The sequence below is a fragment of the Sorex fumeus genome, unplaced genomic scaffold, assembly GCF_029834395.1.
Source record: "Sorex fumeus unplaced genomic scaffold, SorFum_2.1 ptg000048l, whole genome shotgun sequence".
Classification (NCBI taxonomy): Eukaryota; Metazoa; Chordata; class Mammalia; order Eulipotyphla; family Soricidae; genus Sorex; species Sorex fumeus.
In genome coordinates this window covers 9,226,786-9,253,743 of record NW_026606105.1, presented here as the reverse complement: position 1 = coordinate 9,253,743, position 26,958 = coordinate 9,226,786, and the positions used below count along the sequence as shown (strand labels likewise).

At 41.5% G+C, this 26,958-nt stretch overlaps 1 protein-coding gene across 1 annotated transcript in view; it reads left to right on the top strand.

Moving 5' to 3' along the window:
* The window catches only part of AKR1D1 (aldo-keto reductase family 1 member D1), a 74,935-nt gene that overhangs the window by 23,694 nt on the left and 24,283 nt on the right, over positions 1 to 26,958 (top strand). The window contains exons 2-5 of the mRNA XM_056123995.1: positions 3,121 to 3,288; positions 6,528 to 6,644; positions 11,381 to 11,458; positions 17,424 to 17,546. Coding sequence (XP_055979970.1) covers positions 3,121 to 3,288; positions 6,528 to 6,644; positions 11,381 to 11,458; positions 17,424 to 17,546 — 486 coding nt within the window. The remainder of the gene's footprint in view (positions 1 to 3,120; positions 3,289 to 6,527; positions 6,645 to 11,380; positions 11,459 to 17,423; positions 17,547 to 26,958) is intronic.

Below are 26,958 nucleotides of genomic sequence, written 5' to 3'. Positions count from 1 at the left end.
CAAGCTGCTGGGTTCTGCATTAGGTCATTGTGCTTCTGGGGCCGTGGCTGTGCTGGAGAGCCGCTCGTGGGGGGCAACTGGTGACCTCGGTAGGGCGTGAAGGGCGGAGCGAAACGCCCCCCTTCCCATGAGGTTTTAGTCGCCCCCACACTCCTGGCTCATACCTGCTGTCCACAAGGCTCCCATGTGGCCGCCATCTTTCTTTCCAGAGAGGAGAGGGCGAATGGGGCAACACCCTTTTCCCTCCGGCAGACTTGATGGCCTGGATCAATGCATAGTCCGTTCACTTTTCTGCTCCAAGCTGCTGGGTTCTGCATTAAGTCCTTGTGCTTCTGGGGCCGTGGCTGTGCTGGAGAGCCGCTCGTGGGGGGCAACTGGTGACCTCGGTAGGGCGTGAAGGACGGACCGGAACGCCCCCCTTCCCATGAGGTTTTAGTCGCCCCCACACCCCCGGCTCATACCTGCTGTCCACAAGGCTCCCATGTGGCCGCCATCTTTCTTTCCAGAGGGAGGAGGGCGGAAGGGAGCAACACCCTTTCCCCTCCGGCAGACTTGATGGCCTGGGTCAACGCATAGTCCGTTCACTTTTCTGCTCCAAGCTGCTGGGTTCTGCATTAAGCCCTTGTGCTTCTGGGGCTGTGGCCGTGCTGGAGAGCCGCTCGTGGGGGGCAACTGGTGACCTCGGTAGGGCATGAAGGACGGACCGGAACGCCCCCCTTCCCATGAGGTTTTAGTCGCCCCCACACTCCCGGCTCATACCTGCTGTCCACAAGGCTCCCATGCAGCCGCCATCTTTCTTTCCAGAGAGGAGAGGGCGAATGGGGCAACACCCTTTCCCCTCCGGCAGACTTGATGGCCTGGGTCAACGCATAGTCCGTTCACTTTTCTGCTCCAAGCTGCTGGGTTCTGCATTAAGTCCTTGTGCTTCTGGGGCCGTGGCTGTGCTGGAGAGCCGCTTGTGGGGGGTGACTGGTGACCTCGGTAGGGCGTGAAGGACGGACTGGAACGCCCCCCTTCCCATGAGGTTTTAGTCGCCCCCACTCCCCCGGCTCATACCTGCTGTCCACAAGGCTCCCATGCGGCCGCCATCCTTCTTTCCAGAGAAGAGAGGGCGAATGGGGCAACACCCTTTCCCCTCCGGCAGACTTGATGGCCTGGATCAACGCATAGTCCTTTCACTTTTCTGCTCCAAGTTGCCGGGTTCTGCATTAAGTCCTTGTGCTTCTGGGACTGTGGCCGTGCTGGGGAGCCGCTCGTGGGGGACAACTGTTGACCTCGGTAGGGCGTGAAGGACGGACCGGAACGCCCCCCTTCTCGTGAGGTTTTAGTCGCCCCCCACACCCCCGGCTCATACCTGCTGTCCACAAGGCTCCCATGCGGCCGCCATCCTTCTTTCCAGAGAAGAGAGGGCGAATGGGGCAACACCCTTTCCCCTCTGGGCAGAAATGATGGCCTGGGTTAACGCATCGTCCATTCACTTTTCTGCTCTAAGCTGCTGGGTTCTGCATTAAGTCCTTATGTTTCTGGGGCTGTGGCCATGCTCCAAACTTAACTCTGATTTTCAGGGAGAAAGATTGGGTGGTTTACTTCTCATTGATCACTTTGTATATAGAGAGATGTCGCGCGGCCGCGTAAGCGGCCGTGCGGTTTTGAGAAAAAGTCCTCGTTCCCGCATACTCGAGCTGTGTTTGTAGAGGCTTCTGGTCACCGGGGTTCCATCTGGGGGAGGCGGGATGCGGCACCTACTCCATCTGGAACTTGCCGGTGATCTCGGCTCTTTTTGGAACCTGTTTTTTCTTTTTTTTTTTTTCCCCCTCCGGGATCTGTGGTTCCCGCACCCTCCATGTGTTCCTTCTCTTATGCTGCCCGAGTTACTTCTTAATAATCTTTCTGTATGGACACAGTAAGAGATATATTAAGTTTGTAGGGTGGCTCTCCTGGGGACACCTTGCTATAGATCCCAGACTACAGTGCTCAGTCCACATTAGTCTTTCCTAACCCTAGCAGGGTTCTAATCCAGTTGTTACTCTGGATCGTGACAGAATTTGTCCATGAACGTGTTCTTAACTTATTATAAGTTTTATGGCACTTGGCCTGTCCCTTTTCAATGTCAGGGTAGCTCACAGCTTGCCCTGGGTTCATCCAGTCCCATCGATGGGACACTGCTTTTGGGGTGCTAGGAACTAAGAGCAACTGAGGCTTAAGTCGAGTACATATGATAGATGCCCAAGAGTAAATATTTTTCAGTCAATTAACTGCCAAGTTACAAAAGCATAGCATTAACTGTCTTCCTGTGTCTATACAAAAAAGATAGTATACTATGTAAAAGACTTAAGGGAAGAAGAAAAGCGATATTTCACTTACAAATACAGAATTCAGAGTCCTTAAAGGAATCTGACCTTAAAAGTTACAGGTCTGATTTGGGGATAAAGGTGATTAACCAGTTAGGGAAGCAGAGCACAAAGAGGAGGTTAAAGATAAAAAAAAAAAAAACAGAGAAATGGGAGTGCCTTGGGAGCACTTAGAGGTGTAACCAATTAAACTTAAGCTTCCTGTAGCAAGGGACAAAGGACAAAACAATGTTAACCTTCACAAGTGACCTGGTTAAGAAGGATAAAGGGCCAGTGAAACAGTCCAGTGAGATGGAGCTGATCTCTGCCACCACCATATGATCCCTGAGCACCACCAGCACAATCCTTGAGAGCAGAGCCAGAAGAAAACCCTGGGCACTGCTAGATATACCTCCACAAGAAGTAAAATAATAATAACAATAATAATAATAATGGACTGGAGCGATAGCATAGCGGGTAGGGCATTTGCCTTGCATGCAGCCAACATGATCCGCCCGAGTTCGATTCCTCCGCCCCTCTCAGAGAGCCCGGCAAGCTACCGAGAGTATTTCTCCTGCACAGCAAAGCCTGGCAAGCTACCTGTGACATATTCGATATGCCAAACATAGTAACAAGTATCACAATGGAGACATTACTGGGCCCACTTGAGCAAATTGATGAACAATGGGAGGACAGTGACAGTAAATAAATAAATAATAATAATAATAATAACAATGAAAAAGAGCAAAGACCTAATTCTCTTCTCCACTAATCACCATTATCATTTCAGACCCCTGCAGGGTCCTGCCTGACAGCAGTGAAGATGGCTCTTGATTTAGGGTACCGGCATTTTGATGGGGCCTACCTCTATCGCAATGAACATGAAGTAGGCCAGGCCTTCAAGGAGAAGATAAGAGAAGGAATGCTCCAGAGAGAGGATCTTTTCTACTGTGGAAAGGTGAGTGCTTCCCTTTCTCTCACCTGGATGGTTGATTTAGTGTCATTCTCTGCTAAGGAATGTTGTACTCAGGTTAAGGAGATAACATAGAGGGCTGTGATGTTAGACTTACCAAGACGAGTGAATTCTCAACTCCCAAAGTCTTCACTCTTACCAAGATATTAAGCACTATTTTATCTTTTTCTTAGAAATACTTTTGCATTTTTATATGTATTTTTCAAAGAAAAAACATGGTTTAAAGTTGGTTTTGAAATGAAGTACCACCAAGAGAGATTCATTTGAAAAATTGCCTTTCTATCAAACAGTTGTTGCAGTATCTGTCATGTTGGAAAACTTGAATCCAACCGGAAAGACTTGGACTACAATCTAATATCTAATGTACAAGCTAGATTTCTTATTTCTCAGAAGACTAATATGAAGAATTCAGCACACAGAAGTATATTTATGATTTTGTGACTTTCCCTCACTGTTTTATAAGCTTTATTTGACTCCTAGGGAACAAAAATGCTCTGAATATTGTCTACAGTGGTGACAGAGTATATTGTTCTCAGGTGATGTTAAGATTACAGTTTTAATTTTTATCCCATGATTTATAAGATAGCAGCTTCATAAATTCTTTAATCTGCTTATCTATCTCCAACTTCAAGAAAATCTCTCTTGAGATTTGTTGTTGTTGTTGTTAAAAAGGCATATGTCTTGAAATCAAAGAGACAGCTCAAAAATGTGAAGTGCATACTTAGACTCTTGGAGATGTGGGCTTGATTTCTGGCATTTTATGGTCCCCAAAGTCTTACCAGATGCATCTCTGGAGGGCTTCAGCACCCAAAGATGCCTCTGGTATTCCCAGATTTGCAGGAACCAAGCAGCATTGCACCCTCAGGCCCTTTCATTAAACACCCTGTGATTGATGGAATTGTAGATGCAGTTCTTGGGCCTGGGACTCGATCATTGTATAACTGAAGCCCAAGCACAAAAATTTGTAAGTCTACAACTGTACCTCATGGTATTTCACTAATAAAAATTAAAAAAAAAAAACACTTGAAAGTTTCCTTAACCTTCGTCACCCCTGAAATGTGACTGGGATGTCCTTATTTTAACTCTATTATAATTTTATCATATAAAATAAATAATACATCTCAACCAACTCATAATGCTAATAATCATTTCTTCTATCTGAATCTCAGATTTTATTTTTAGTGCAATGGGTTGGTCTAATTCAATGAAAAGAGTTTACAGTCCAAAGGCTTGAGAAGGATCAATACCCTCTCATCATTCTTTATCATTAAAGTGCACAATTTGCTTATTCACCATTTCTTTATCCTTCTCCTTTATTGTGACAAATCTGGGTGTACAGTTACATATGACTATATTGGGCCCACATTAATAAAAATAACAAAACCGTTAACTTTAACAAATAATTATGGGAAACTCAGTTCATCTGAGTAACTCAACCAGTTTTTAAATTATATCACTTGAATAAATCGTCTAGTACAATTTAATTCATCTTTTGCTTTTAGATGTTTCCCTTTTATCATATATAGAGATCAGAAGCACATATTTTACCACTACAAAGTCACCATATATACCAACCAGGGATTCCCCTAACTCAACTTAAAGACATTGGCTTCACTTTGATTTTAGTGAAACTGTCCTTGAATAAAAGGTAGAGAAATATATTTATGTGACTGGTTTTGTATTTACATTGAAATAGGCTTTTCTGAAACTATTTTTGAATAAAATACAGGAAAATGTATTTATGTAATTATTTGATTTTTGTTTGATTTAAACATGTCTTTGGGGCCAGAGAGATAGTAAGCGGGTAGGACATTGGCCTTGCACGCAGCCGACTTCAGTCCAATCCACACACCCCCAGAGCTCCATCAGGAGTGATCCCTGAGTGCAGAGTCAGTGCGAGGGTGAAACCGATGCCATGACAAGATGTAGCCAACATGAAGTCTCAGTTAGGCCTCCGTTTTTGTTTCTCCAAAGCAGGACTTGCAGTTTCTGGTAGACTCCCAATTGAGTAATTTGCTGAGATAAGAAATTGGGCAGTCAAATGGAGAGAGAGAACACAGGGGATTGCCCTGCCACAGAGGCAGGGGGGGATGGGGGATGGGGGTGGGAGGGATATTATCCATGGTGGTGAAAAACGGGCACTGGTGGAGGGATGGGTATCTGATCATTGTATAATTGAAACCCAAGCACAAAAAATTGTAAATCTACAACTGTAAAAAAAAAATTAAAAAAAAAACATTGTATATTATGGGCTCTCCCGTTGATCATCGATTTATGGGAAATATTAAAAGTTCTTTTACAAAAAAAAAAAAGAAATTGGGCAGTTAGGTCTGGCCGGTCATGAGGGTCACTTTACCCTCCTTAGAAACTGTTAGTAACCATTGTCTAATTCCTGACCACTGTTGTAATAGGGCCGATGATAAAAAATAGACCAGTATATAAATTGCCTCTTAACTCTGAACCTTATAGACACTGCTTGTGATTTGGAAGCGGGGTCTTTGTCAAGACTCCACTGCATTGGATGAGACTTGGACCCTAGCTCGAGCTAGCACTGGCTCGGGCTAGTAATAAAGGTCCTTTGCTTTTGCATTATCGTGTGTGGACTTGGTCTTTCTGCAATTAGGGTTCTGAAACTCAGGCACAACAACTGGAGGAAGTCCTGAGCACCACTGGGTGTGGCCCCAAACCAAATAAACACAACAAAGTATACCCAACATCTGCACCACCTGTAACAGTAGGAAGAATCCACTTAAGTCACATATACAACTAGAATTCTGGCCCAGATTAAGCAACAGGCTTTTATATTTTTTCTAATATAAAAACCAAGCAGCAACAGGCTAGGTCAGAACAATTAGACAGACATATGTTTCCTAGACACAGGAAGAGGAGATAAGAAAGTGGAGAGGATGAGTAATGAGATTAACACTGGGCAGAAAGAGACCATCACTGTATTAGGTGCTCTTTGGTTCAAGTAATCTTTAAGTTAATGTACAATATCTTGATAAAGCTATACTCTGATGCTAATAGTTACATTGGTTCATCTTATACTAAGGTAACACTGCAAAAAGAAAAATAGAAAAGCGAAGCAAAAAAGAAACTATGCATGCCATACTTTGGGGAAGTTTAAAGAGCACATCAAATATTTATGACTACTTTGAAAATAATTAAAGGTCTACATTCTTGTGCAAATAAGTGTAAATGTCAGTTTACTTTTATTCTTTCAGTTGTGGTGTACACATTTAGAGCCAGTGATGGTTCGTCCATACCTAGAAAGGACACTCAAATGTCTCCAGGTAGACTACGTGGATCTTTATATCATTGAACTACCAATGGCTTTTAAGGTGAGTTTGGATGTGTGAAGAATGAACTTCTGATGTTTGATCTTTGCCCTAGCTGTGTGTATGAAGATAGTTCATTGCATAATATCATAGAATGTGTTTTGTTACCATTGATCATATAGTATTAATCTAGCCCAAAAAATTCACAGAAAGATTATGTGGGGGCTGGAGCAATAGCATAGTGGGTAGGGCATTTGCCTTGCACGTGACTGAACGAGGTTCGATTCCCAGCATCCCATATGGTTCCTATATGGTTCTGAGCACTGCCAGGAGTGATTCCTGAGTGCATGACCCAGGAGTAACCCCTGAGCATTGCCAGGTGTGACCCAAAAGGGGAAAAAAAAGATTATATGTAATAGATTCATGATTGAATTCACAAGGCTGGAGAGATAGTACAACAGATAGGGTGCTTGTCTTGCAACCTGGGTTAGATTTCCCTATTTTAACAGATATTCACTTGACTAAGCACACCAAGACAATCTATAGCAAGATAACAAGGAGGTTTTTATTTACACCAGTTGAGCAGTGTGTGTCTAGGGTAAGCAAGCCCTTGACACCTTAAACAAAATTAGCATTACTGCTAACTCATCATTCCTTTACTTCATGCTTAGGCAATGCGGGGCGGGGGGGGGGGGGCAGGAAGAGAGGTGAGGTACACTGCATCTAGACACCTTATCACTATGACCACAGAAAGTTTCCTAAAATCAGCATTTTCTTAGCTTGGAACAGGGAAGTTCATTCCATTTGCAGACAGGGTGGGCATCTTTACAGTTTTTACCCACTAAGAGTACATGTTATAAATAAATTAAAAAAATCAAAGATACATACCATAAATTTCCATCACCCCAGAATCTCACTTGGTCCAAATGATCCCCTAGAACTACCAGGAGTAATTCCTGAGTACAGAGCCAAGAGTAACCCATGAGCAATGCCAAGTGTAGCCCCAAACAAACAAAAAAAACCAAACAAATTACCTGAATTTCAAGTGTCTTAGTTATAGCGTAAACTCTTTTTATCAAACCATCATGCAATTCCCCAACGGTGGTCTACTTGTTAGTTTCCCAACACCCAGATAAACACTTTCTCCTATCAAATAGTTATGGAAATGTCCTTGTACAACATAATGTAAATGAATATGTGCAATGTAAAATTTACTTTACATGCCCTTTAAAGGAAGAGAAAGCAAAAATGGTTTGGGGAGTCAGTACCAAGATCACTGTAGCATTGTAGCACTGTCCTCCCATTGTTCATCAATTTGCTTGAGCGAGCACCAGTAACGTCTCACAACAAATTGTGAGACTTGTTATTACGGTTTTTGGCATATCAACATCAGGGGTAGCTTGCCAGACTTTGTCCTGTGGGCGAGATACTCTCATAGCTTGCCAGGCTCTCCAAGAGGAGTGGAGGAATCAAACCGGGGTCAGCTGTATGCAAGACAAACACCCTACCTGCTGTGCTATCGCTCTAGCCCTGTACCAAGATCAGGTAATATGAATTCTAACAGTCAATGTTTTCCTACTCCACTCTTCATAGGTCCATTGTCTAAGTCTCAAGATAGATCAAAACAACCATTTAACTAGACTCCTTGCAATTATACAGCAAAATCTGCTGATTCTCAACTGAAAGTGGGAAAATCCTCATTGTTCACAATCTATTTGATTTAATTTCTCATGGTTAGTCCATTATTTGATACCCCAATACCTCTTTATTAATCAGGTCTCTCATCATAAATGGAATAATTCAAACTTAAACTGACATTAGCTAAAGATGCTAATTAATAATTCCAAGAGATACATAATTCATGCACAAATAAATTCAGAAATTGAATTATATAGCATGAGCATTCTGTCCATTTCTCTTTGTCCCTATTTTGGTTGAATACACTTGCAAAAATATCTCTCCATGTGATGACACAATGGTTATTGACACTCCAAACCTCTATCATCAAAGTTATTTAAGAATTCAGAGAGGATCTGGGGAGAAAGTACAGTGGGTAGGGCTCTTGCCTTGGGCATGGCTGACCCTGGTTCTGTTCCAATCTCTGGAACTCCATATGGCTCTTTGAACACTACTAGGATTGATCCCTGACACACAGAGCCAGGAGTAAACTCTGAACATTGAAGGTGTGGTCCCACAACAAATAAAACAAAAGAATTTAGTACTGTCTAGATCTCTTAGGCAGTAATAATTAGCCTTGTTTGGATCACATACCTATTACTGACTAATCTTTTGATAGTTATATGTAGCAAAGAGTTTGAACTGGCATATTTGTGAATGAGATCTCTCTCTCTCTCTCTCTCCTTCACTCTCTTATTGAATACAGAAATACCACAGATTTCTGTGAATTTATTTTGTAGCCTGCTACTTGACTGTATGAGTTTGCCTATAGGAGTTCTTTGCTAGAGTCTTCTTGGTTCTCTAAGTACGAAATGATGTTATCTGAAAATAGTGATAATTTAACTTCTAGTCCAATTTGAATTCCTCTCTCTTGCTTAATTGCTGAGCAAGGAGCCTCAACACTCTGTTGAATAATAGGGTAACAGGTTTTTGTAATTCACAATTTTGTAAAAGGATGTAGAGAGTTGCAAAGTATGAGGCCCTGGTTCTTTTGTCTGGGAATTTATGCTAATACTAACAAAGAGAGTGAAGCATTACTTTAATTTAATTTATTGAGGTACTGTGATTTATAATAATGATAGCCTCCCATGTACATAATCCCAATACGATACTCATCACCAGTGTACCCACCTCCCTTCCATAGGGAAATTTTAAAAGACTAAGCAGGAGAGCAGTCTAAATTTTGAGGTTATATGAAATTTTTGGATTAGTAGACCAGAGTCTTCAGACAGAAGGCAGTAGTGTGGCTGGGGTCTTTTGTAACAATCAGAAGTTTCTGTTTTCCCCCTAGTCATCAATAAGACTATATCAGTTGACTGTTATTCCAGTTGTGATAAGAAGATAGATAGTTGATTCTGACTGTAGATTTTCTACACACAGTAACTCACCCAGGGTTCTCATATGAGACAGAGATGACATGGCTTCTGTTTCGTTCAAAGAAGGTTCCACAAAAACCATTTAATATGCCTAATGTTTTTGTTTGAAATTATGACTTCTCTCTGAACCTGTGTCTAAGATGTTTTCAATATTGTATTTTCAATTCCTTCTGTCCCTCCAAATATCCACCTGAATATCTAATGATCATTTCATATTCAGTACCCAATGTCCAAAATGGAATTCTGATTCTTAGTCCAAATATATTTGGAATAAAGCTATACTCCCAAGCTCAGGAAATGGTTACTACTTTCTACTCCCCAAATCATCTTTTCTTTCTTTCTATTTCATTTCTATGCCCATAAGAGATGGGTCCTATCTTCAGATATAGGGGTAAGTGGATGGGAAGAGGGGGCAAATCATAAAGAAAGTGTTTAGTTTCAAGAAAGTATAACCAAAAAAAGGAGAGAAGGGAGATAATAAACCATAAGGGAGAAAAAGTAGACGCTGAGATTCTGGAGGACCCAGAAGGAAAAGAAAATAAGTCATGCTACAAACTTGCTAGAACTGAGAGGTAGAGAGGTAGAAAGCAGTTTCCTTGACTCAGGGAGCCTTCCAGTCATGAACTACACTTTTCTTAGCTGAAGGATTCCCTCTTTTTATATATATAATTTTTTAAAAATTTAATTTAATTTTGCCTTTTGGGTCATAGCACAGTGGTAGGGTGTTTGCCTTGTGCGCAGCCAGCCCGGTTCGTTTCCTCTGCCCCTCTCAGAGAGCCCGGCAAGCTACTGAGAGTATCTTGCCCACACAGCAAAGCCTGGCAAGCTATCTGTGATGTATTTGACATGCCAAACACAGTAACAACAAATCTCAAAATGGAGATGTTTCTGGTCCTGCTCCAGCAAATTGATGAACAACGGGAGAACAGTGTTTGTTTAGACAGTGTTTATTTTGCTTTTTGGGTCATTCCCGGTGATGCTCAGGGGTTACTCCTGGCTCTGCACTCAGGAATTACTCTTGGCGGTGCTCAGGGGACCATGTGGGATGCTAGGAATCAAACCCGGGTCGGCCGCGTGCAAGGCAAGTGCCCTCACTCCTGTACTATGGCTCCAGCCTTTGTAGGATTCCCTCTTATCGTCATTGTCCAATCTCTGATATATTTGATAGTAAGAAATTTTCAGGGAATGGGATGGGGCTCACCAATAAAGTGATTGTTTTATATGCATGAGCCCTTGTTTCATCCCCAGTATTTCCTCAAAAAATAATAAATAAAAGATAGTAAGAAATTTTCTTTCCTTGGCTTTGAAAAGGGTAAAAATCAAAACGCTGAGTCCAAAAGTTTCACTTCCCAACTTCTTTCTGTTGTAAGTAAATTTGTCACTAAGTGAGAAATTTACACCTGGGGGTATAGAGTACCTTCACATATGTGAAGAGGCTGAATTTGATTCTGATACTGTTCTTCCCCAGGCCCCCCAAAAATCTTTAACAACAGAAAAGTAAGGTAAATTCACAGCTTCAGAACAACAAGTCTGGGTAAATGAAAATCCATGCCAGAGTGTGGGATCATGAGATTGTTGTGTCACAACTGTTGTATTAAATCAAAGAATGACTGGATAGTCCTTTGAAAATGCACTTAAGTCTGAATTGCCTTCCCAGATACACTGACAGCTCATTCCATAATTTTAATTCACTGAAATGAAATCAATTACCTTTACCACTTTTTGTTTGTTTGTTTTGCCTTTCAGCCTGGAGATGATTTTTATCCTAAAGATGAAAATGGCCAATGGTTATTTCACCCTACTGATCTCTGTGCCACTTGGGAGGTAAGCTCAAGTGGAACTCTTATTTTAAAAGACTAAAATTTTTTCTAATAATTTTTATTAGTGAAACACCATGAGGTACAGTTGTAGACTTACAAATTTTTGTGCTTGGTTTCGATATGCAATGATCAAATACCCATCCCTCCACCACTGCCCATTTTCCACCACCATGGATCCCAGTATTCCTCCCACCCCCATCCCCCCCATCCCACCCTGCCTCTGTGGCAGGGAATTCCCTTTTGTTCTCTCTCTCCTGGGTGTTGTGGTCTGCAAAAGAGGCATTGAGTGGCAATCATGTTCGGTCCATAAAAGACTAAATTTTTTTAAAAGTGTGATCTGATTATTTCCATCTGACCTAAAGACAGCTACAAACTTTACTCATGTACTTCCTGTAAGAAAGGAAAGCAGCAGCTTGGGAGGGTCTAAATCTAACTCTGTGTTTTTGGGAGCCTGCATGGCAAATGTGAGGCTGTGAATTTTATGTCTGGTGCTGCTGTGTGGCCACGTATGATCCTGGCAGGTCTGTAGTGGTCATCTCTGGAGCCCCAAGAAATTTCTGGGTGCATCACAGCCAGTGTGTGTCTGAGCATCACCACGAAAAGGGTACAATTCCTGGCAAACAACACAACCAAGAGATAAGTGTGTTGCAGTGCTCACCCAGGAAGTGAGGTCCCTGACATTGTGTAAGCACCTCGACTAAGTTGTGTGACCTCTCACAAACACGTATGCCAGCTGCAGAACATACAGATCCTGGGGAAGCACCGTGGGGGGTTCGAGCATTCCAACCTGATATGTGACCTCCACCCACATAGCTACCTGCATTGGCACCATGGCCAAATATGAAAGGAAAGGCAATAGATATGAAAGATAAAATTAGAGTTGAAATTATCTACATAATAAAAGTCTCAGAAAAAACAGCATTTGAAGGGGGAAAAACAGATGTATTTAAAGAGCATGGAGTATTAAAAAGAAGTTATCAAGAATCACAACTAAATGTATTAAGCAAAATGATAGACTATTAAAGGGAAACTGTTAAAGTTTCCAGAGTATAGCAAACAAGCCAACAGAGGAGATAAAGTAGATTAATCACTTGATCACTTGACTTCCGTTAATCGTTGATTTGCTCGAGCGGGCACCAGTAACGTCTCCATTTGTCCCTGTCGCATGCTAGTGTAGCCCAATGGCATCTGTTCGTTCTAGGAACACGAAGAGCCTCAAACCGATCGTTCATGATCTTGATGAAGAAGTCTGACCTACGCGGTCTTTTGACATCCCATGGAATCCAGTCGGTAACGGCTCTAGTCCAGTGGTCGTCTCTAAATCTCATTACGTGACCAGCCCATCTGATTTTTGATACCTTGGCAAATGAGACAGCGTCCCTGATTCTTGATCGTCGAGGGAGGTCGAAACTCCAGATTCTTTCTCTCATTTGAGTGAAACGTGATACTCCAAGCATAGCTCTTTCAATTCCTCTTTGGGAGACCCATATAGCATTCTCATCCTATTTGTGTAGGGCCCAGGTCTCTGAGGCATATGTTAATGCAGTAAGAACAGTGGAATCAAAGAGATGTGCCCGGAGCTGGAGGTACTTCGTCCTCTTAGCTATTTCTTCAACACTCTTGAAGGCGTTCCAAGCCGCTCTCTTCCTCCTGCGCAGCTCGGGTGCCAGGTCATTTGTCATGTTGACTTCTCGACCTAGGTACACATAACTGTTGCATTCTGAGATGGTCTTTCCATTTAGAGTGAATGGGGCATCAGGAACGAGGCTGTTTCTCATAAACATTGTCTTCATAATATTCAGCTGTAGTCCTACCTTTCCACACTCACGGTTGAAGTCGGTCAGCATTTGTGCTGCTTGGCTGATGTTTGGTGTTATTAGAATAATGTCATCAGCAAAGCGAAGGTGGTGTAGTTGCCAACCATCTATCTTCACTCCCATTCCTTCCCATTCCAGTCATCGCATGATGTTCTCGAGGGTGGCACTAAAGACTTTCGTTGAAATGGTATCACCCTGCCGAACCCCTCTCTCGACATCAATGATTACTTCTTTGTAGAATGGTGAGATCCCGGTAGTGAATCCGTAATACAGCTCACAGAGGATCCTGATGTATTGAACTTGAATGCCATGATTGGCTAGGGCTTCTTCGACTGCTTCTGTCTCAACAGAATCAAAGGCCTTCTTTAAATCAATGAACGTTAAACAGAGCAGCATCTTGAACTCCTGAGAAACCTCAATGAGCTTGGTTATCGTGTGGATATGGTCGATGGTGCTGAATTATTTGCAGAACCCGGCTTGCTTGCATGGTTGTCCTTCATCTAGTGTTCTGCTAATCCTATTCAGGATGACTCGAGTGAACAACTTGTAGATGACAGACAATAGGCAGATCGGGAGATAGTTGCCAATGTCGTGGATGTCTCCCTTCTTGTACAGTAGTACAGTCCTGCTGGTTTTCCACTGGGATGGAACCTTGCATTCAGACAGGTAGTGTGCGAAGAGCTGAGCCAGCGTATTGATGAGTACTGATGGCAGGTTCTTCAGGTGTTCAGGTCTGACCTTGTCTGGGCCGGGTGCTGTTTGCTTCTTTACTGACGAAATGGCGTGTCAGATTTTGGAAGGGAGAACATTGGGAACGACATATCCATCCTGGAATTTGGCATGTGGGCAGGTGGACATGGCTATCGATGAGATCTGAGTAGAAGTCATGAATAATCTTCTCCATTGCCCTTCTGGAAGATGTGATAGATCCATCAGGATGTCGGAGGGCAGTCATCTTGGTCTTGTAGTTGGCAAAGGACAGGCGGGTGTTATGAATGCTTTTCCCGGCTTCTGCCTCATCTACCAATACTTCTATTCTTCTCTCTTTGAGGTCTTTCTTGATTGCATCTCTGCACTGCTTTGCGAGCTCAGACTTTTGCTTGCGGTTGCCTGAGGCATTTGCCAAACCACGTTGGCGAATAAGCTCAAGAGTTTTCGAAGACAGTCGACTTTTTGTGAACCTGGCAAGCTACCGAGAGTATTCCGCCTGCACGGCAGAGCCTTGCAAGCTATCCGTTGTGTATTCAATATGCCAAAACCAGTATTACAATGGGTCTCATTCCCCTGACCCTGAAAGTGTCACCAATATGGCAGCGTTGAGAAGGTTGAGGAAGAAGAGGCTAATAAAATCTCAAGGCCGAACTAGGCTGCCAAAATGAAGGAAGACAAAAATGATCGTCTGTACTTTCGATACACATATGCTAGCATCGGATGCATCCATCAAGGACCTGATGGTACAAGCGCAAAAGATCAAGTACAACATCATTGGTCTGACTGAGACAAGAAGGCATCAATCACATCATGTCATTTTCGACACTGGAGAAGAATTGTTCCTTGGAACATGTGATAAAAGAGGCATCAGAGGCATTGGTGTCCTTGTCAACACGAACTTGGCCGTGAGCATTGATTCATTCGAATGCCTAACAACCCGAATTGGACATTTACACTTGAATTGATGTGGCTCACTGCCGGCAGTTTCTATCTTCGTTGTCTATGCACCAACATCCAATTATGATGAAGGAGAAATTGAGAAGTTCTACATGGAGCTGGAGAAGTTCTATAAAGAAGACCACACCTTCTACAAGATCATTGTGGTTGATTTTAATGCCAAGATAGGACCGAGAAGATCAGCTGAAGAACTCCACATCGAGACCCAAGGCCTAGAATGGAACGAACAGCATGAGAGACTGAGTTCATCATGTTGATCAAGACCATCCGTGGTAACTCACAGTTCCAGAAGGCAGAATCTAAAAATTAGACATGGAAGTCTCCCGGTGGACAGTTCCACAACGAAATAGACCATATCATATTCAATTGACGGTTTTGCCTGATCAATGACGCTGTTGTCCCAAAATTCTAAATGGGATCGGACCACTGTCTCTTTTGTGCAAAATTCTACTTCACAGAGTGGGGAGAAAGGGCTGCAAAGTTTAAGAAGAGAACTCCCAGAACGATCACCAACTGGAAGCTCTTTGGCACTAATGCTGCAACATGGGAAGATGCCGTTGTTGGCAACATTGACGAGGAATACGGTCGACTGGTTCAGCACCTCCATGATTGTGAGAGGAACACCAAGAGAGAGATAACCACAAAAAGACGACTGACAAATGGTAGCTTGAAAAAATGCAGACAATCAGACTTGTCATCAAATAAAGTTTAAATAAATAAGATAATGAGGCACAGATAGTGACTTTATTATATTGATTAGGTGATCAAATAAATTAAGAGGTTTTAAATTTTTATTAATTTACATCCACTAAATAGACAAAATTTTGTGTGTGTGTTTCTTGATAAAACCCAGGCATTACCCATGTAATACATATGATCTAGAACCAATACAGTACATAAGACTTACATGTAGCTAATCTGCGTTCAATCCCTAGCACAAAATATGGTCCCCTGGGAACTACCAGGAGTGATTTAAAAAAAAAACTCTTAAGAGATAAATATACTATTTTTAATAAAAAGACTATAAAGCATTAAGATATTAATCCTCTGGCCATGGAGAGTATCATGCTAAGTGAAATGAGTCAGAAAGAGAGGGACAGACATAGAAGAACTACACTCATTTGTGGAATATAAAATAACATAATATAGGACTGACACCCAAGGAGAGTAGACATAAGGGTCAGGAATATTGCCCCATATTTAGAAGCCTGTTCCCATGAGCTGGGGGAGAAGGCAACTGGAATAGAGAATGGATCACTAAGACAATGATGGTTGGAGGAATCGGTCAGGATGGAAGATGTGTGCTTAAAGTAGATAAAGGACAAAACTTGATAGCCTCTCAGAATCTGTGTTGCAAACCATAATGCCCTAAAGTAGAGAGAGAGCATGGGGGAAATTGTCTGCCATGGAGGAAGGGGGAGGGATGGAAAGAGGGGGTATAATGGGGACATTGGTGGTGGAGAAAGTGCACTGGTGGAGGGATGGGTGTTTGATCATTGTATGATTGAGACTCAAACATGAAAGGTTGTAAATGTATCTCACAGTGATTAAATAAAAAATGCAGACACTCAAAAGAAAAAGGAAAAAAGATATTAATCCTTCACCATTGATCTATACATTCTATGTAATTTCAATAAAAAATCTCAAAGACAATTGAAAAACTGACTCAAAAAATGATAGGGAAGGACAAATAACATATTGCTGAAAGATTCAATTTACCAGAAGTATTTAGCAATTTAAAACAGATATGTGCCAAATAAAATATCTACAAAATATATAAGGCAAAAAAATAGAATAGAGAAATATACTGATAAATCTATGATTATGGTTGGAGGTTTCTGACAAATTTCATTAACTTAGAAACCAATAAAAGCTAGACCTAATTTTAGATATATGTATGTATGTATAATTAGACACATAAGTATGAGAACTATTTACTTCCAGAATAGGAGGGCCAGGCGAATGGCTCAAAAGACTAGCATGCATGTTTTCTAGGATGGATTAATCCTGACGCCACAGGATCCTAAGGATCCTGCCAAGAGTGATCCTTCAGAGTAGGCTGGGTGTAGTCCCCAAAGTCATTTTTTACAAGGTCCAGACATTTAAAAAATTAATCAGGTACAATGCTATAAAGAAAAACTTAACATTGTCATTTGGAGAATGGTTTGTTGGCAGTCTATGCTTCCATTTGTGTGAGGCCCTGAGTGTAATCCCCATAAGGAAAATAATTAATGAAAAGAAAATAAGATGTCAATAAATTTAAAGTAGTTTGCTTCAGCATAATGTGAAAATATTAGTATAATCTACAATATTTCCCAAACCTTCAGAATTCCTACCTGTCTCCCTCACCTTTTCTTTTCTTCACAGAATGTTTATTAACATGACCAGGGACTTTCCTCATCAAAGAAATAATAGATTTTTGAAAACAAGTTTTTGTGCTTTATTTGATGTTTCTTTCTTTATTCCTTGGCATATATTCTACAGGCTTTAGAAGCATGTAAAGATGCTGGCTTGGTGAAATCCCTGGGAGTCTCCAATTTTAACCGCAGACAGCTGGAACTCATCCTAAACAAGCCGGGACTCAAATATAAGCCTGTCAGCAACCAGGTAGAGCAAAATGGGGTAGGGGAGGTATGAAGGTGGAGAAGAGTGAAAGCCTCCAGTATGTACTTCACAGGAAGACCCCTGCTCAGGAATCAGACCAGAAATTCTTGTGCTCCTTCTATATGCATCTCAACATAAGACTCTGGACAAATCTTTTAATGTTTCTCACTTATATCCCTTTTATTTCTCCCACTCGTTTAATTTTTGTTTAATTGCTGATAATGCAAGCATTAGAGGTCAGTACAGAGTCAATATGAAATTCTAGGAAAATGCCCCTATTGAACTGTTTACAGTGGGAGTTTTGGCTTTCCTGATTCTAGATCAACCAAATGCACCAAACATTACAAAATGTGGTTTCTTTTGTTTATTTGGTTTGTGGGTGCCCTAATGAAATTTTTGGTCTTTTTGGTTTTGGGTGGTGGGGGAGAACCACACTTGGCACTAATTACTCCCAGTTCTCTGCTCAAGGGACCATATGGTACCAGACCATGGATCAAACTGGGCTGGGCCACATTAGAGAGAAGCACCTTACCCTTTGTACTAGGTCTCTCATCCCTGCCCTCTTGCATTTTTTCATAGATAGAATCCTCTTTTCTAAGAATGATACTGCCAGATTATAGGATGGGTTAGAAAGTCTTTTGAGAAGAAATTAGTGATTACTGGATTTATTCTTGCTAACAAAGTTTAAAAGGCTGTGCCAAACTTTTAAATACTCTTACACATTTCTGGTAAGAAGTGTGTAAAGGATATAAAGTGGAAGAAAAGCAGCATCTAAAGAAATTATAGGAAGTATATTTGAGTTTATAATAGTGTCCTCTTCTGTAAGTATTTTTTCCTACTTATCTATATACTGATATATACAATGTTAAGTGGAGTTTTCTTCTTAGATTTTCCTTTCTTAAAAAAAAAGTATACTTCATTTCTACACATTTGATTATAATATTCAATAAAGTGATTTTTTTACAACCCATCCACATTTTGGGGAGAAGACATTTCTGAATTTTGGAAATAGGTTTAAGACCAGGAAGTGACAATTTGTAAGCTGAGAAATTTCAGCAGCATATAGAAGGGGGTCACATGTGGGACTTTACCTCTAAACAGAGTGTGTTCAGTGCATCTGTAAGATGACTTTCCTGGATGATACGATATGTGAAAGGAGTGTAAATATAGAAAAGGATCATAAATGAATTAGTTTTCTAATAACTTTAATAACAACAAAGAAGAAAAAATTTAAAGGCTCAAATCCAGGCAAAAATAAATAACTAAGAAATGTATTTGGAAGGAACAAGATTGGCTAGGCATACAGAGTATGTCTTATGGTACAGTAGGTAAGCTGCTTGCCTTATATGCAGTTGACCTGGGTTTGATCCCTGGCATTCCATATGGTCCCCAGAGATCAGCCGGGAGTGACCCCTGAGCACAGAGTCAGGAGTTAGCTCTGAGCACTGCTGGATGTGGCCCCCCCAAAAAAATCAAAGAGAAAAGAAAGAAAGAAAGAAAGAAAGAGAGAGAGAGAGAGAGAGAGAGAGAAAGAGCAAGGAAGGAAGGAAGGAAGGAAGGAAGGAAGGAAGGAAGGAAGGAAGGAAGAAAAATAACACAGGGCCAGAGAAATAGTGTACCTACCAGCTCTGCATGTGGGTATCCTGGGTCAGATCGTAGGACGTTATGGTTCTGAGCACCACTAGGAGTGATGCCTGAGTATCAGGCCATTAGTAGCCCCTGAACAACACCATGTGGGTGGGGCTTCAAAATATATACAAAATGGCATTTTAGAAGGAGATCTCAGTGTAATCAAACTTAATGTAGAACAAAATAGCACAAACTAATGGCAAAGGCATGGATTTTTTTTTCAGGGGCTGGAGAGCACAGTGGTAGGATACTTGCATGTGGCCAACCTGGGTTCAATCCTCAGGATTCCATCTGGTCCCCTGAGCCTGCCAGGATTGACCCCTGTGCACAGAATCAGGAGTAAGCCCTGAAAACTGCCAAGTGGAGCCCCAAAGCCAAATAAATAAATAAATAAATTAAAGAATGGATTTTTCCAGTAAAAAGTGTGAAGAGAATGGTTACAGTTATAAAAACTAATATGGCTCTTGGCCTCAGATGATGCTTCATAGTGAGGAGGAGTCAGGAAAAAAAAAAGAAAACAGGAAAGCATTTTTAAATATCAATTAAAAATTTTAGTTTTCCGGAGCTGTTTCTAGAACAGAAAGGCATGGGGAACTACAAAGAAAACTGATCACGTAATAGCATAAAAATGCCAAGATCTAAATATATAAGAAACAAAATAAAAACAAATGATTGTGCATATTTTAAATGATAGAAAAGAAGGTTATGTGTACATTAAACTATTATAGAAAGAGGGTGATAGGCATTAAAAACCTAATAAAAATAAATGGAAAAAAAAACAATGAGAAGAGATAGTAAGACAAGTGAACAGAAATTCACTAAAAGACAAAGTAAAGGACTGTACTAATGTTTGTAAGGGAAGCAGAAAACAGCATAGTTTCCCCATAATTCCAGGACCCCGGCAGCCATGACCATGACCCATGCTCACAGATACAGCCCCCAACATGAAAGTTCACCGACTGGTCTTGTGTAAGAGATTCCTAAACAAATCTCGACAGATCAACTAGCCGCAAACATTTCTCAGATACCCATTCCCGGCTGACACATCGGAGCAATCTCCTAATTTGGGTCATCTCAGGAGGGGGATGGACCAGCTTCTGCCCTAGCAAAGGCCCAGCAACCACACTGAAGTCCCAAAGTCACCATCCCTCTGGCTGGGCTACCCACTTAAACATTCTTGATTTTCTGGAGCAACATCTCCAAATTCTACAACACAAACATCCCAGGAGTACCACACCAGATTGAATGGAAATGTAACACAGAAGCCAACCAATGTCCAATAGTGGAAACATTTAACACAGAAGGTTTCACTATCAGCAACATCTTTGTAAACCCTCAGACGGTATTTAATGTCCTCACGGTGAGTTCCGGGCCGGCAGCGGGTAGGACATTTGCCTTGCACGAGGCTGACCAGGTTTAATTACTCTGTCCCTCTTTGAGAGCCTGGCAAGCTACCGAGAGTATTGCCCCTGCTCAACAGCTCCTGGCAAGCTCCCCGTGGTATATTGGATATGCCAAAAACAGTAACAACAAGTCTCACAATGGAGACGTTACTAGTGCCCGCTCAAGCAAATCAATGAACAACAGGAAGACAGTGCTACAGTGCTATGGTGAGATACAACAATTTTCATAATTTTTCTTCTACTGGACTATTTTTTGATCATTCAATTGGCCAGTTAGTGGTGACAAGCAATATAAATAAATTATTGTGGGCCTGCTATAGGGGCAGACTTGACGGGTGGTTAGGGAAATGGAGACAATGGTGGAGGGCAGGTGACAGTGGTGGTGAGATTGGGGTTAGAATATTGAATGCCTATAATAAATCATCATGATTTATTATGATCATACAACAACTCTGTAAACCACAGTGTTTAAATAAAATGAGGGAAAAGGAAAGGGATTTCTTAAAAAATTCAAAATAGATTTACCATATGATCCAGTAATTTCACTCCTAGATATATATTCAAATGCACCAAAACTATCCCATAAAAAATAAAAAAACATATATATGAAAGAAAAATATATATGGGCCCAACAGCTGAAGACCTCCAGGCCCCAGACAAGGTCATGCTGGGACCACTCTCCACACACTTGGATGAGCCTCACGCATAAAAGAACTGGCAGAGGAACCCAGGTGTGTGGGACCCAGGGCTGAGATCTCCAAGGCTGCATGGTTTGGGACTGGACCTGCCAGTAGCTAGACAGTTACACCCACCAACTGCCGTGTAACCCCAACAATGGCCAGGATCCAGACATTATCACACCAAGCTCCCGGGACCTTTTATTTACATTCATTTAATTTTTCAGGGTACCTTAAATATCCCACCCACACAGCAGAGCCTGGCAAGCTATCTGTGGTCTATTTGTTATGCTAAATCCAGTAAAAAAAATGGATCTCATTCCCCTGACCCTGAATACGGCAGAGTCGAGAAGAATGTGGAAGGAGAGGCTGATAAAATCCCAAGGCAGAAATAGGCTGCCAAAACGAAGAAAGACAAAAATGATTGTCTGTACTTTTAATGCATGTATGCTGGCATCTGATGCATCCATCGAGGACCTGATGGTACAAGCACGAAAGATCAAGTACAACATCATTGGTCTGATTGAAACGAGAAGACATCAATCACATCACGCTGTTTTCGACACTGGAGAAGAACTGTTCCTTGGAACATGTGACAAAAGAGGCGTTGGTGGTGTCGGTATCCTTGTCAACACAAACTTTGCCATGAGTATTGATTCATTCGAATGCCTAACAACCCAAATCAGATGATTACACTTGAATAGATGTGGCTCACTGCCAGCAGTTTCTATCTTTGTTGTCTATGCACCAATATCCAATTATGGTGAAAGAGAAATTGAGAAGTTCTACATGGAGTTGGAGAAGTTCTATAAAGAAGATTACACCTTCTACAAGATCATTGTCGGTGATTTTAATTCCAAGATAGGACCAAGAAGATCAGCCGATGAACTCCACATCGGGTCCCATGGCCTAGAATGGAACAAACAGGGTGACAGACTGTCTGAGTTCATCATGTCAACCAAGACCTTCCATGGTAACTCACAGTTCCAAAAGGCTGAATCTAAACATTGGACATGGGAGTCTCCCGGTGGATGGTTCCACAATGAAATAGACCACATCATATTCAATTGGCAGTTTTGCCTAACCGATGTTGCTGCTGTCCCAAAATTCCAAACGGAATTGGACCACTGTCTCCTTCGTGCAAAATTCTACCTCACAGAACACGGAGAAAAGAATGCAAAGTTTAAGAAAAGAACTCCCAGAATGACCACCAACTGGGAGCTCTTTGGATCTGTTGTGGCAACATGGGAAGATGACATCATTGACAACATTGATGATGAATACGATCGAATGATTCAGTACCTCCATGATTGTGAGAGGAATGCCAAGAGAGAGATAACCACAAAAAACTGCCTTTTTTCGAACACTCTTGAACTTATTCGCCAACATGGCTTGGCACATGCCTTAGGCAACCGCAAGCGAATGTTTGAGCTGGCAAAACAATGCAGAGAAGCCATCAAGGATGACCTCAAAGATGGGAGAGCAGCGGTGCTGGTAGATGTGGCAGAAGCCGGGAAAAGCATTTGTAATGCCCGCCTGTCCTCCACCAACTACAAGACCAAGATGACTGCCCTCCGACATCCTGATGGATCTATCTCATTGTCCAGAAGGGCAATGGAGAAGATTATTCATGACTTCTACTCAGATCTCTTTAATAGCCACGTCCATTTGCTCACATACCACATTCCGCATGATGGATATGTCGTTCCCAATGTTCTCCCTTCCGAAATCCAACATGCCATCTTGTCAGTAAAGAAACAAAGAGCACCTGACCCAGACAAGATCAGACCTGAACACCTGAAGAACTTACCACCAGTACTCATCAATACACTGGCTCGGCTCTTCACACGCTACCTGTCTGAATGCAAGGTTCCATCCCAATGGAAAACCAGCAGGACTGTACTACTGTACAAGAAGGGAGACATCCATGACATTGGCAACTATCGCCCGATCTGCCTATTGTCTGTCATCTACAAGTTGTTCACTCGAGGCATCCTGAATAGGATTAGCAGTACACTAGATGAAGGACAACCATGTGAACAAGCTGGATTCTAAAAAGAATTCAGTACCATCGACCATATCCACACAATTACTAAGCTCATTGAGGTTTCTCAGGAGTTCAAGATGCTGCTCTGTTTAACGTTCATTGATTTAAAGAAGGCCTTTGATTCTGTTGAGAAGGAAGTGGTCATAGAAGCCCTAGCCAATCAGGGCATACAAACTCTATACATCAGGATTCTTCGTGAGCTCTATTACAGATTCACTACCAGGATCTCACCATTCTACAAAGAAGTAATCATCCATGTCAAGAGAGGGGTTCGGCAGGGTGATACCATTTCACCAAAACTCTTCAGTTTCACCCTGGAGAACATCATGCGACGAGTGGAATGGGAAAGAATGGGAGTGAAGATAGATAGTCGGCAACTACACCACCTCCGCTTTGCTGATGACTTTGTTCTAATAACACCAAACATCAGCCAAGTGGCACAAATGCTGACCGACTTCGACTGTGAGTGTGGAAAGGTCGGACTACAGCTAAATCTTACGAAGACAATGTTTATGAGAAACAGCCTTGTTCCTGACGCTCCATTTACTCTCAACAGAACCTCCATCTCTGAATGCAACAGTTATATATACCTAGGTCGAAAAATCAACATGATGAATGACCTGGCACCTGAGTTGCATAGGAGGAAGAGAGTGGCTTGGAATGCCTTCAAGAGCGTTGACGAACTAACTAAGAGGACAAAGAACCTCCAGCACATCTGGAGCACATCTCTTCGATTCCACTGTTCTTCCTGCATTAACATATGCCTCACAGACCTGGGCCCTATGAAAACAGGATGAGAATGCTATTCGGGTCTCTCAAAGAGAAATCAAAAGAGCTATGCTTGGAATATCACGATTCACTCAAATGAGAGATAGAATCTGGAGTTCTGATCTCCGTCAACGCTCAAGAATCAGTGACGCTGTCTCATTTGCCAAGGCATCAAAAATCAGATGGGCTGGACATGTAATGAGGTTTACAGACAACTGCTGGACTAGAGCCATTACTGACTGGATTCCACGGGATGTCAAAAGATCGCGTGGACGCCCACCTACAAGATGGTCAGACTTCTTCGTCAAGACCCTAAATGATCGGTTTGAGGCTCTGCATGTTCCTAGAACGAACAGATGCCATTGGGCTATGCTAGCACGCACAGGGATGAATGGAGACGTTACTGACATTCGCTCGAGTAAATCGATGAATAACGGGGGATCAAGTGATCAAGTGATGAAAGAAAAATATATAAAACATTTTATAAAATGTTTTTAAAAATGTTTATAAAAAATCTTAGCCACTGCTAATTTTGAATCATTTTTGAGAAAGGAAACAATAGAGTGAAAGAATATAATATACAGCTGAAGTGAAGTATTTACATTATACCAGGAGTCCCTAGGTTCAACTTCTGGCACCACAAAAATTTTTTTAAAGTGAGAAACAGTTTTAGGCAATTTTGTTTTACAAAAATATGCATTAAAATATTAAAATGAAATATTTAAAAATACTAATGATTAGTTATTGGTGAATTATATGGGTAAATCATGTTTTCTTTATGTTATTCTCTTATATCCAAGTCTTTGATAGTGAGCATATATTATTTTTATGACTGTGACAAAGTACTATTAAATTATAAAATGTCAATATTACTTTTTTGCCTTAGTTCATAAATTATTAAGATGACAACCAAAAAAATGCTCTTAGGTTGAGTCATTTCTTTTGTAACTTAAAGAAGTCTGTATGAATTCATCTTAAGAAAGAATTATTACCTACATCATGGCAATAGCCCACAGAAAAAAATAGAAGTTCTGCTACATTTAGAATCCTTTCACAACTATTGTAACATCATACCACTCTCAGGAGAGAGAACACTCACCTGAGATGAAATCTTGTGCTTTGCTGTGACTTGGATGGGAGTGTGGGGCCTCATGTTCAGTGGAATAAGTCAGAGGGAGACACAGATCTGAGGTGACAAGAGAGACAAAAGAGAAGAGGCAGTGTCCAATGATGACAAACCCTTGCTTGGTTTCCATAAGTCAGGTTTCAAAGCAGTGAAAAGTGTGAGGGAAGAGAAGAGGCAGACTAAAGGCGACTTAAGAAAATAGTGGAGCATGTGGGGTACTCTGTGATGGTTGGGTACTGTAGCATTGACCATCAAGGCAATAAAAAATAGCACAATTGGAACAAAAAATTATCCAACTATAATAATAATAATGACAAAATTATTATGAACCCAGGAGTACATATTTGTTAAGTGACTATACTAATGAAATGAAAAGGCAATAGTTTTTTACTCAAGGCAGAAGATGGTGAGGTTAATTTATGAAGGACCACCTCTAGGCCAAATCTGCAAAATGAGATATAGAAAGATATATAGAAAGAAAGTACTTTGGATTTCATAGCAGATTTCAAACCATCCCTTTATTCTTACCCTATCCCTCCCTTGGCTCTTCTCCTTTCTGCATTCCAAAGACAATATCTTGTTATTAAAAAGTTGTTTCGACAAACAAATCTCCCCTTTCAAATAGACAGAGTTGGGCTGGAGAGATAGTGTAATGGGTGGGGTCTTTGCTTGTCTTGCAACAGCTGGCCCAGATTGATTCCTGGCACCACATATGGACCCCTGAGGCTTTCTAGGAGTGATCCCTGAATGCATAGCCAGGAGTAAGCCCTGAGCCCTGCAGAGTGTGCATGTACACAGACACCCCATCGAACTCTGCCCCCCCACCACAAAAAGCAAATATATACAAAAAAGGTGATTTTTTTTTTTTAGTATGTCTTTCACATCAGAGAGTAGCAACCCTGTTCTGATGACACAAGACTATTGGTCAACTCCACAAATAAGCCCCTCCAGGAAAATCAATTACATTGGAAGATCACCAGCTCTGCCCATCAGGAGTTCCCGTGATGTTTAAAAGCAGGCTACCAGTTCTCTAGAAATAGCCTAGATCTACAAGAAGACCCAGCCGTTTTCTGTCACTACCTTGTGTGTTGGCAGAAAGGGCCACCTCTATCTCAAATCTTCAAAATCAGCATCTGGCATGCACAGACTCTGGTGCCTTCAATTCAGACGATGAATGCCTGAAATAGATTATACGGAATAGATGATGTAAATTCCATATGCAAGGGATGCATATCTGAAGATAGTGTAGGACAGAAACATCAGACATTAAAACACCTGAAAAATAGTTTTCTTAGAATAAATCTAAAGTAAAACTGATGCAAATATAAGGCCACGAGGTAGTATAGGATATAAAGTACTTGCCTTGCCTGTGGTCAACCCTAGTTTGATCTCTGGCACTCTGAACTCTTGCCCAAGCACTGCTAGGAGTCACTCATGAGTACAGAGCCAGGAATAGCCCTGGGACACTGAGGGTGCTCCCCTGCCCCCCAACTCCCATAAAGTCTGTGCAATTTTTAAAGATGTCATAGCTCTCATGGACATAGCTCTCACTTTGAGTATGGTGGCAACTGATGTAAAAATAACAAATACAAAAATATGAATAATTCATCAATTGTTATAAAACATGAATGAAATGCAAGGAAATCAACAGAGCTAATGGGTCTGTCTTGTGCCGTAAGAGCTCCTACAAGTTTCCAGTTCTGTCTAAACAAAGGGAGAGAGTGAAGGGTCAAGAAAGGCAGGGAACAAAGGAGAATAGAAAGAT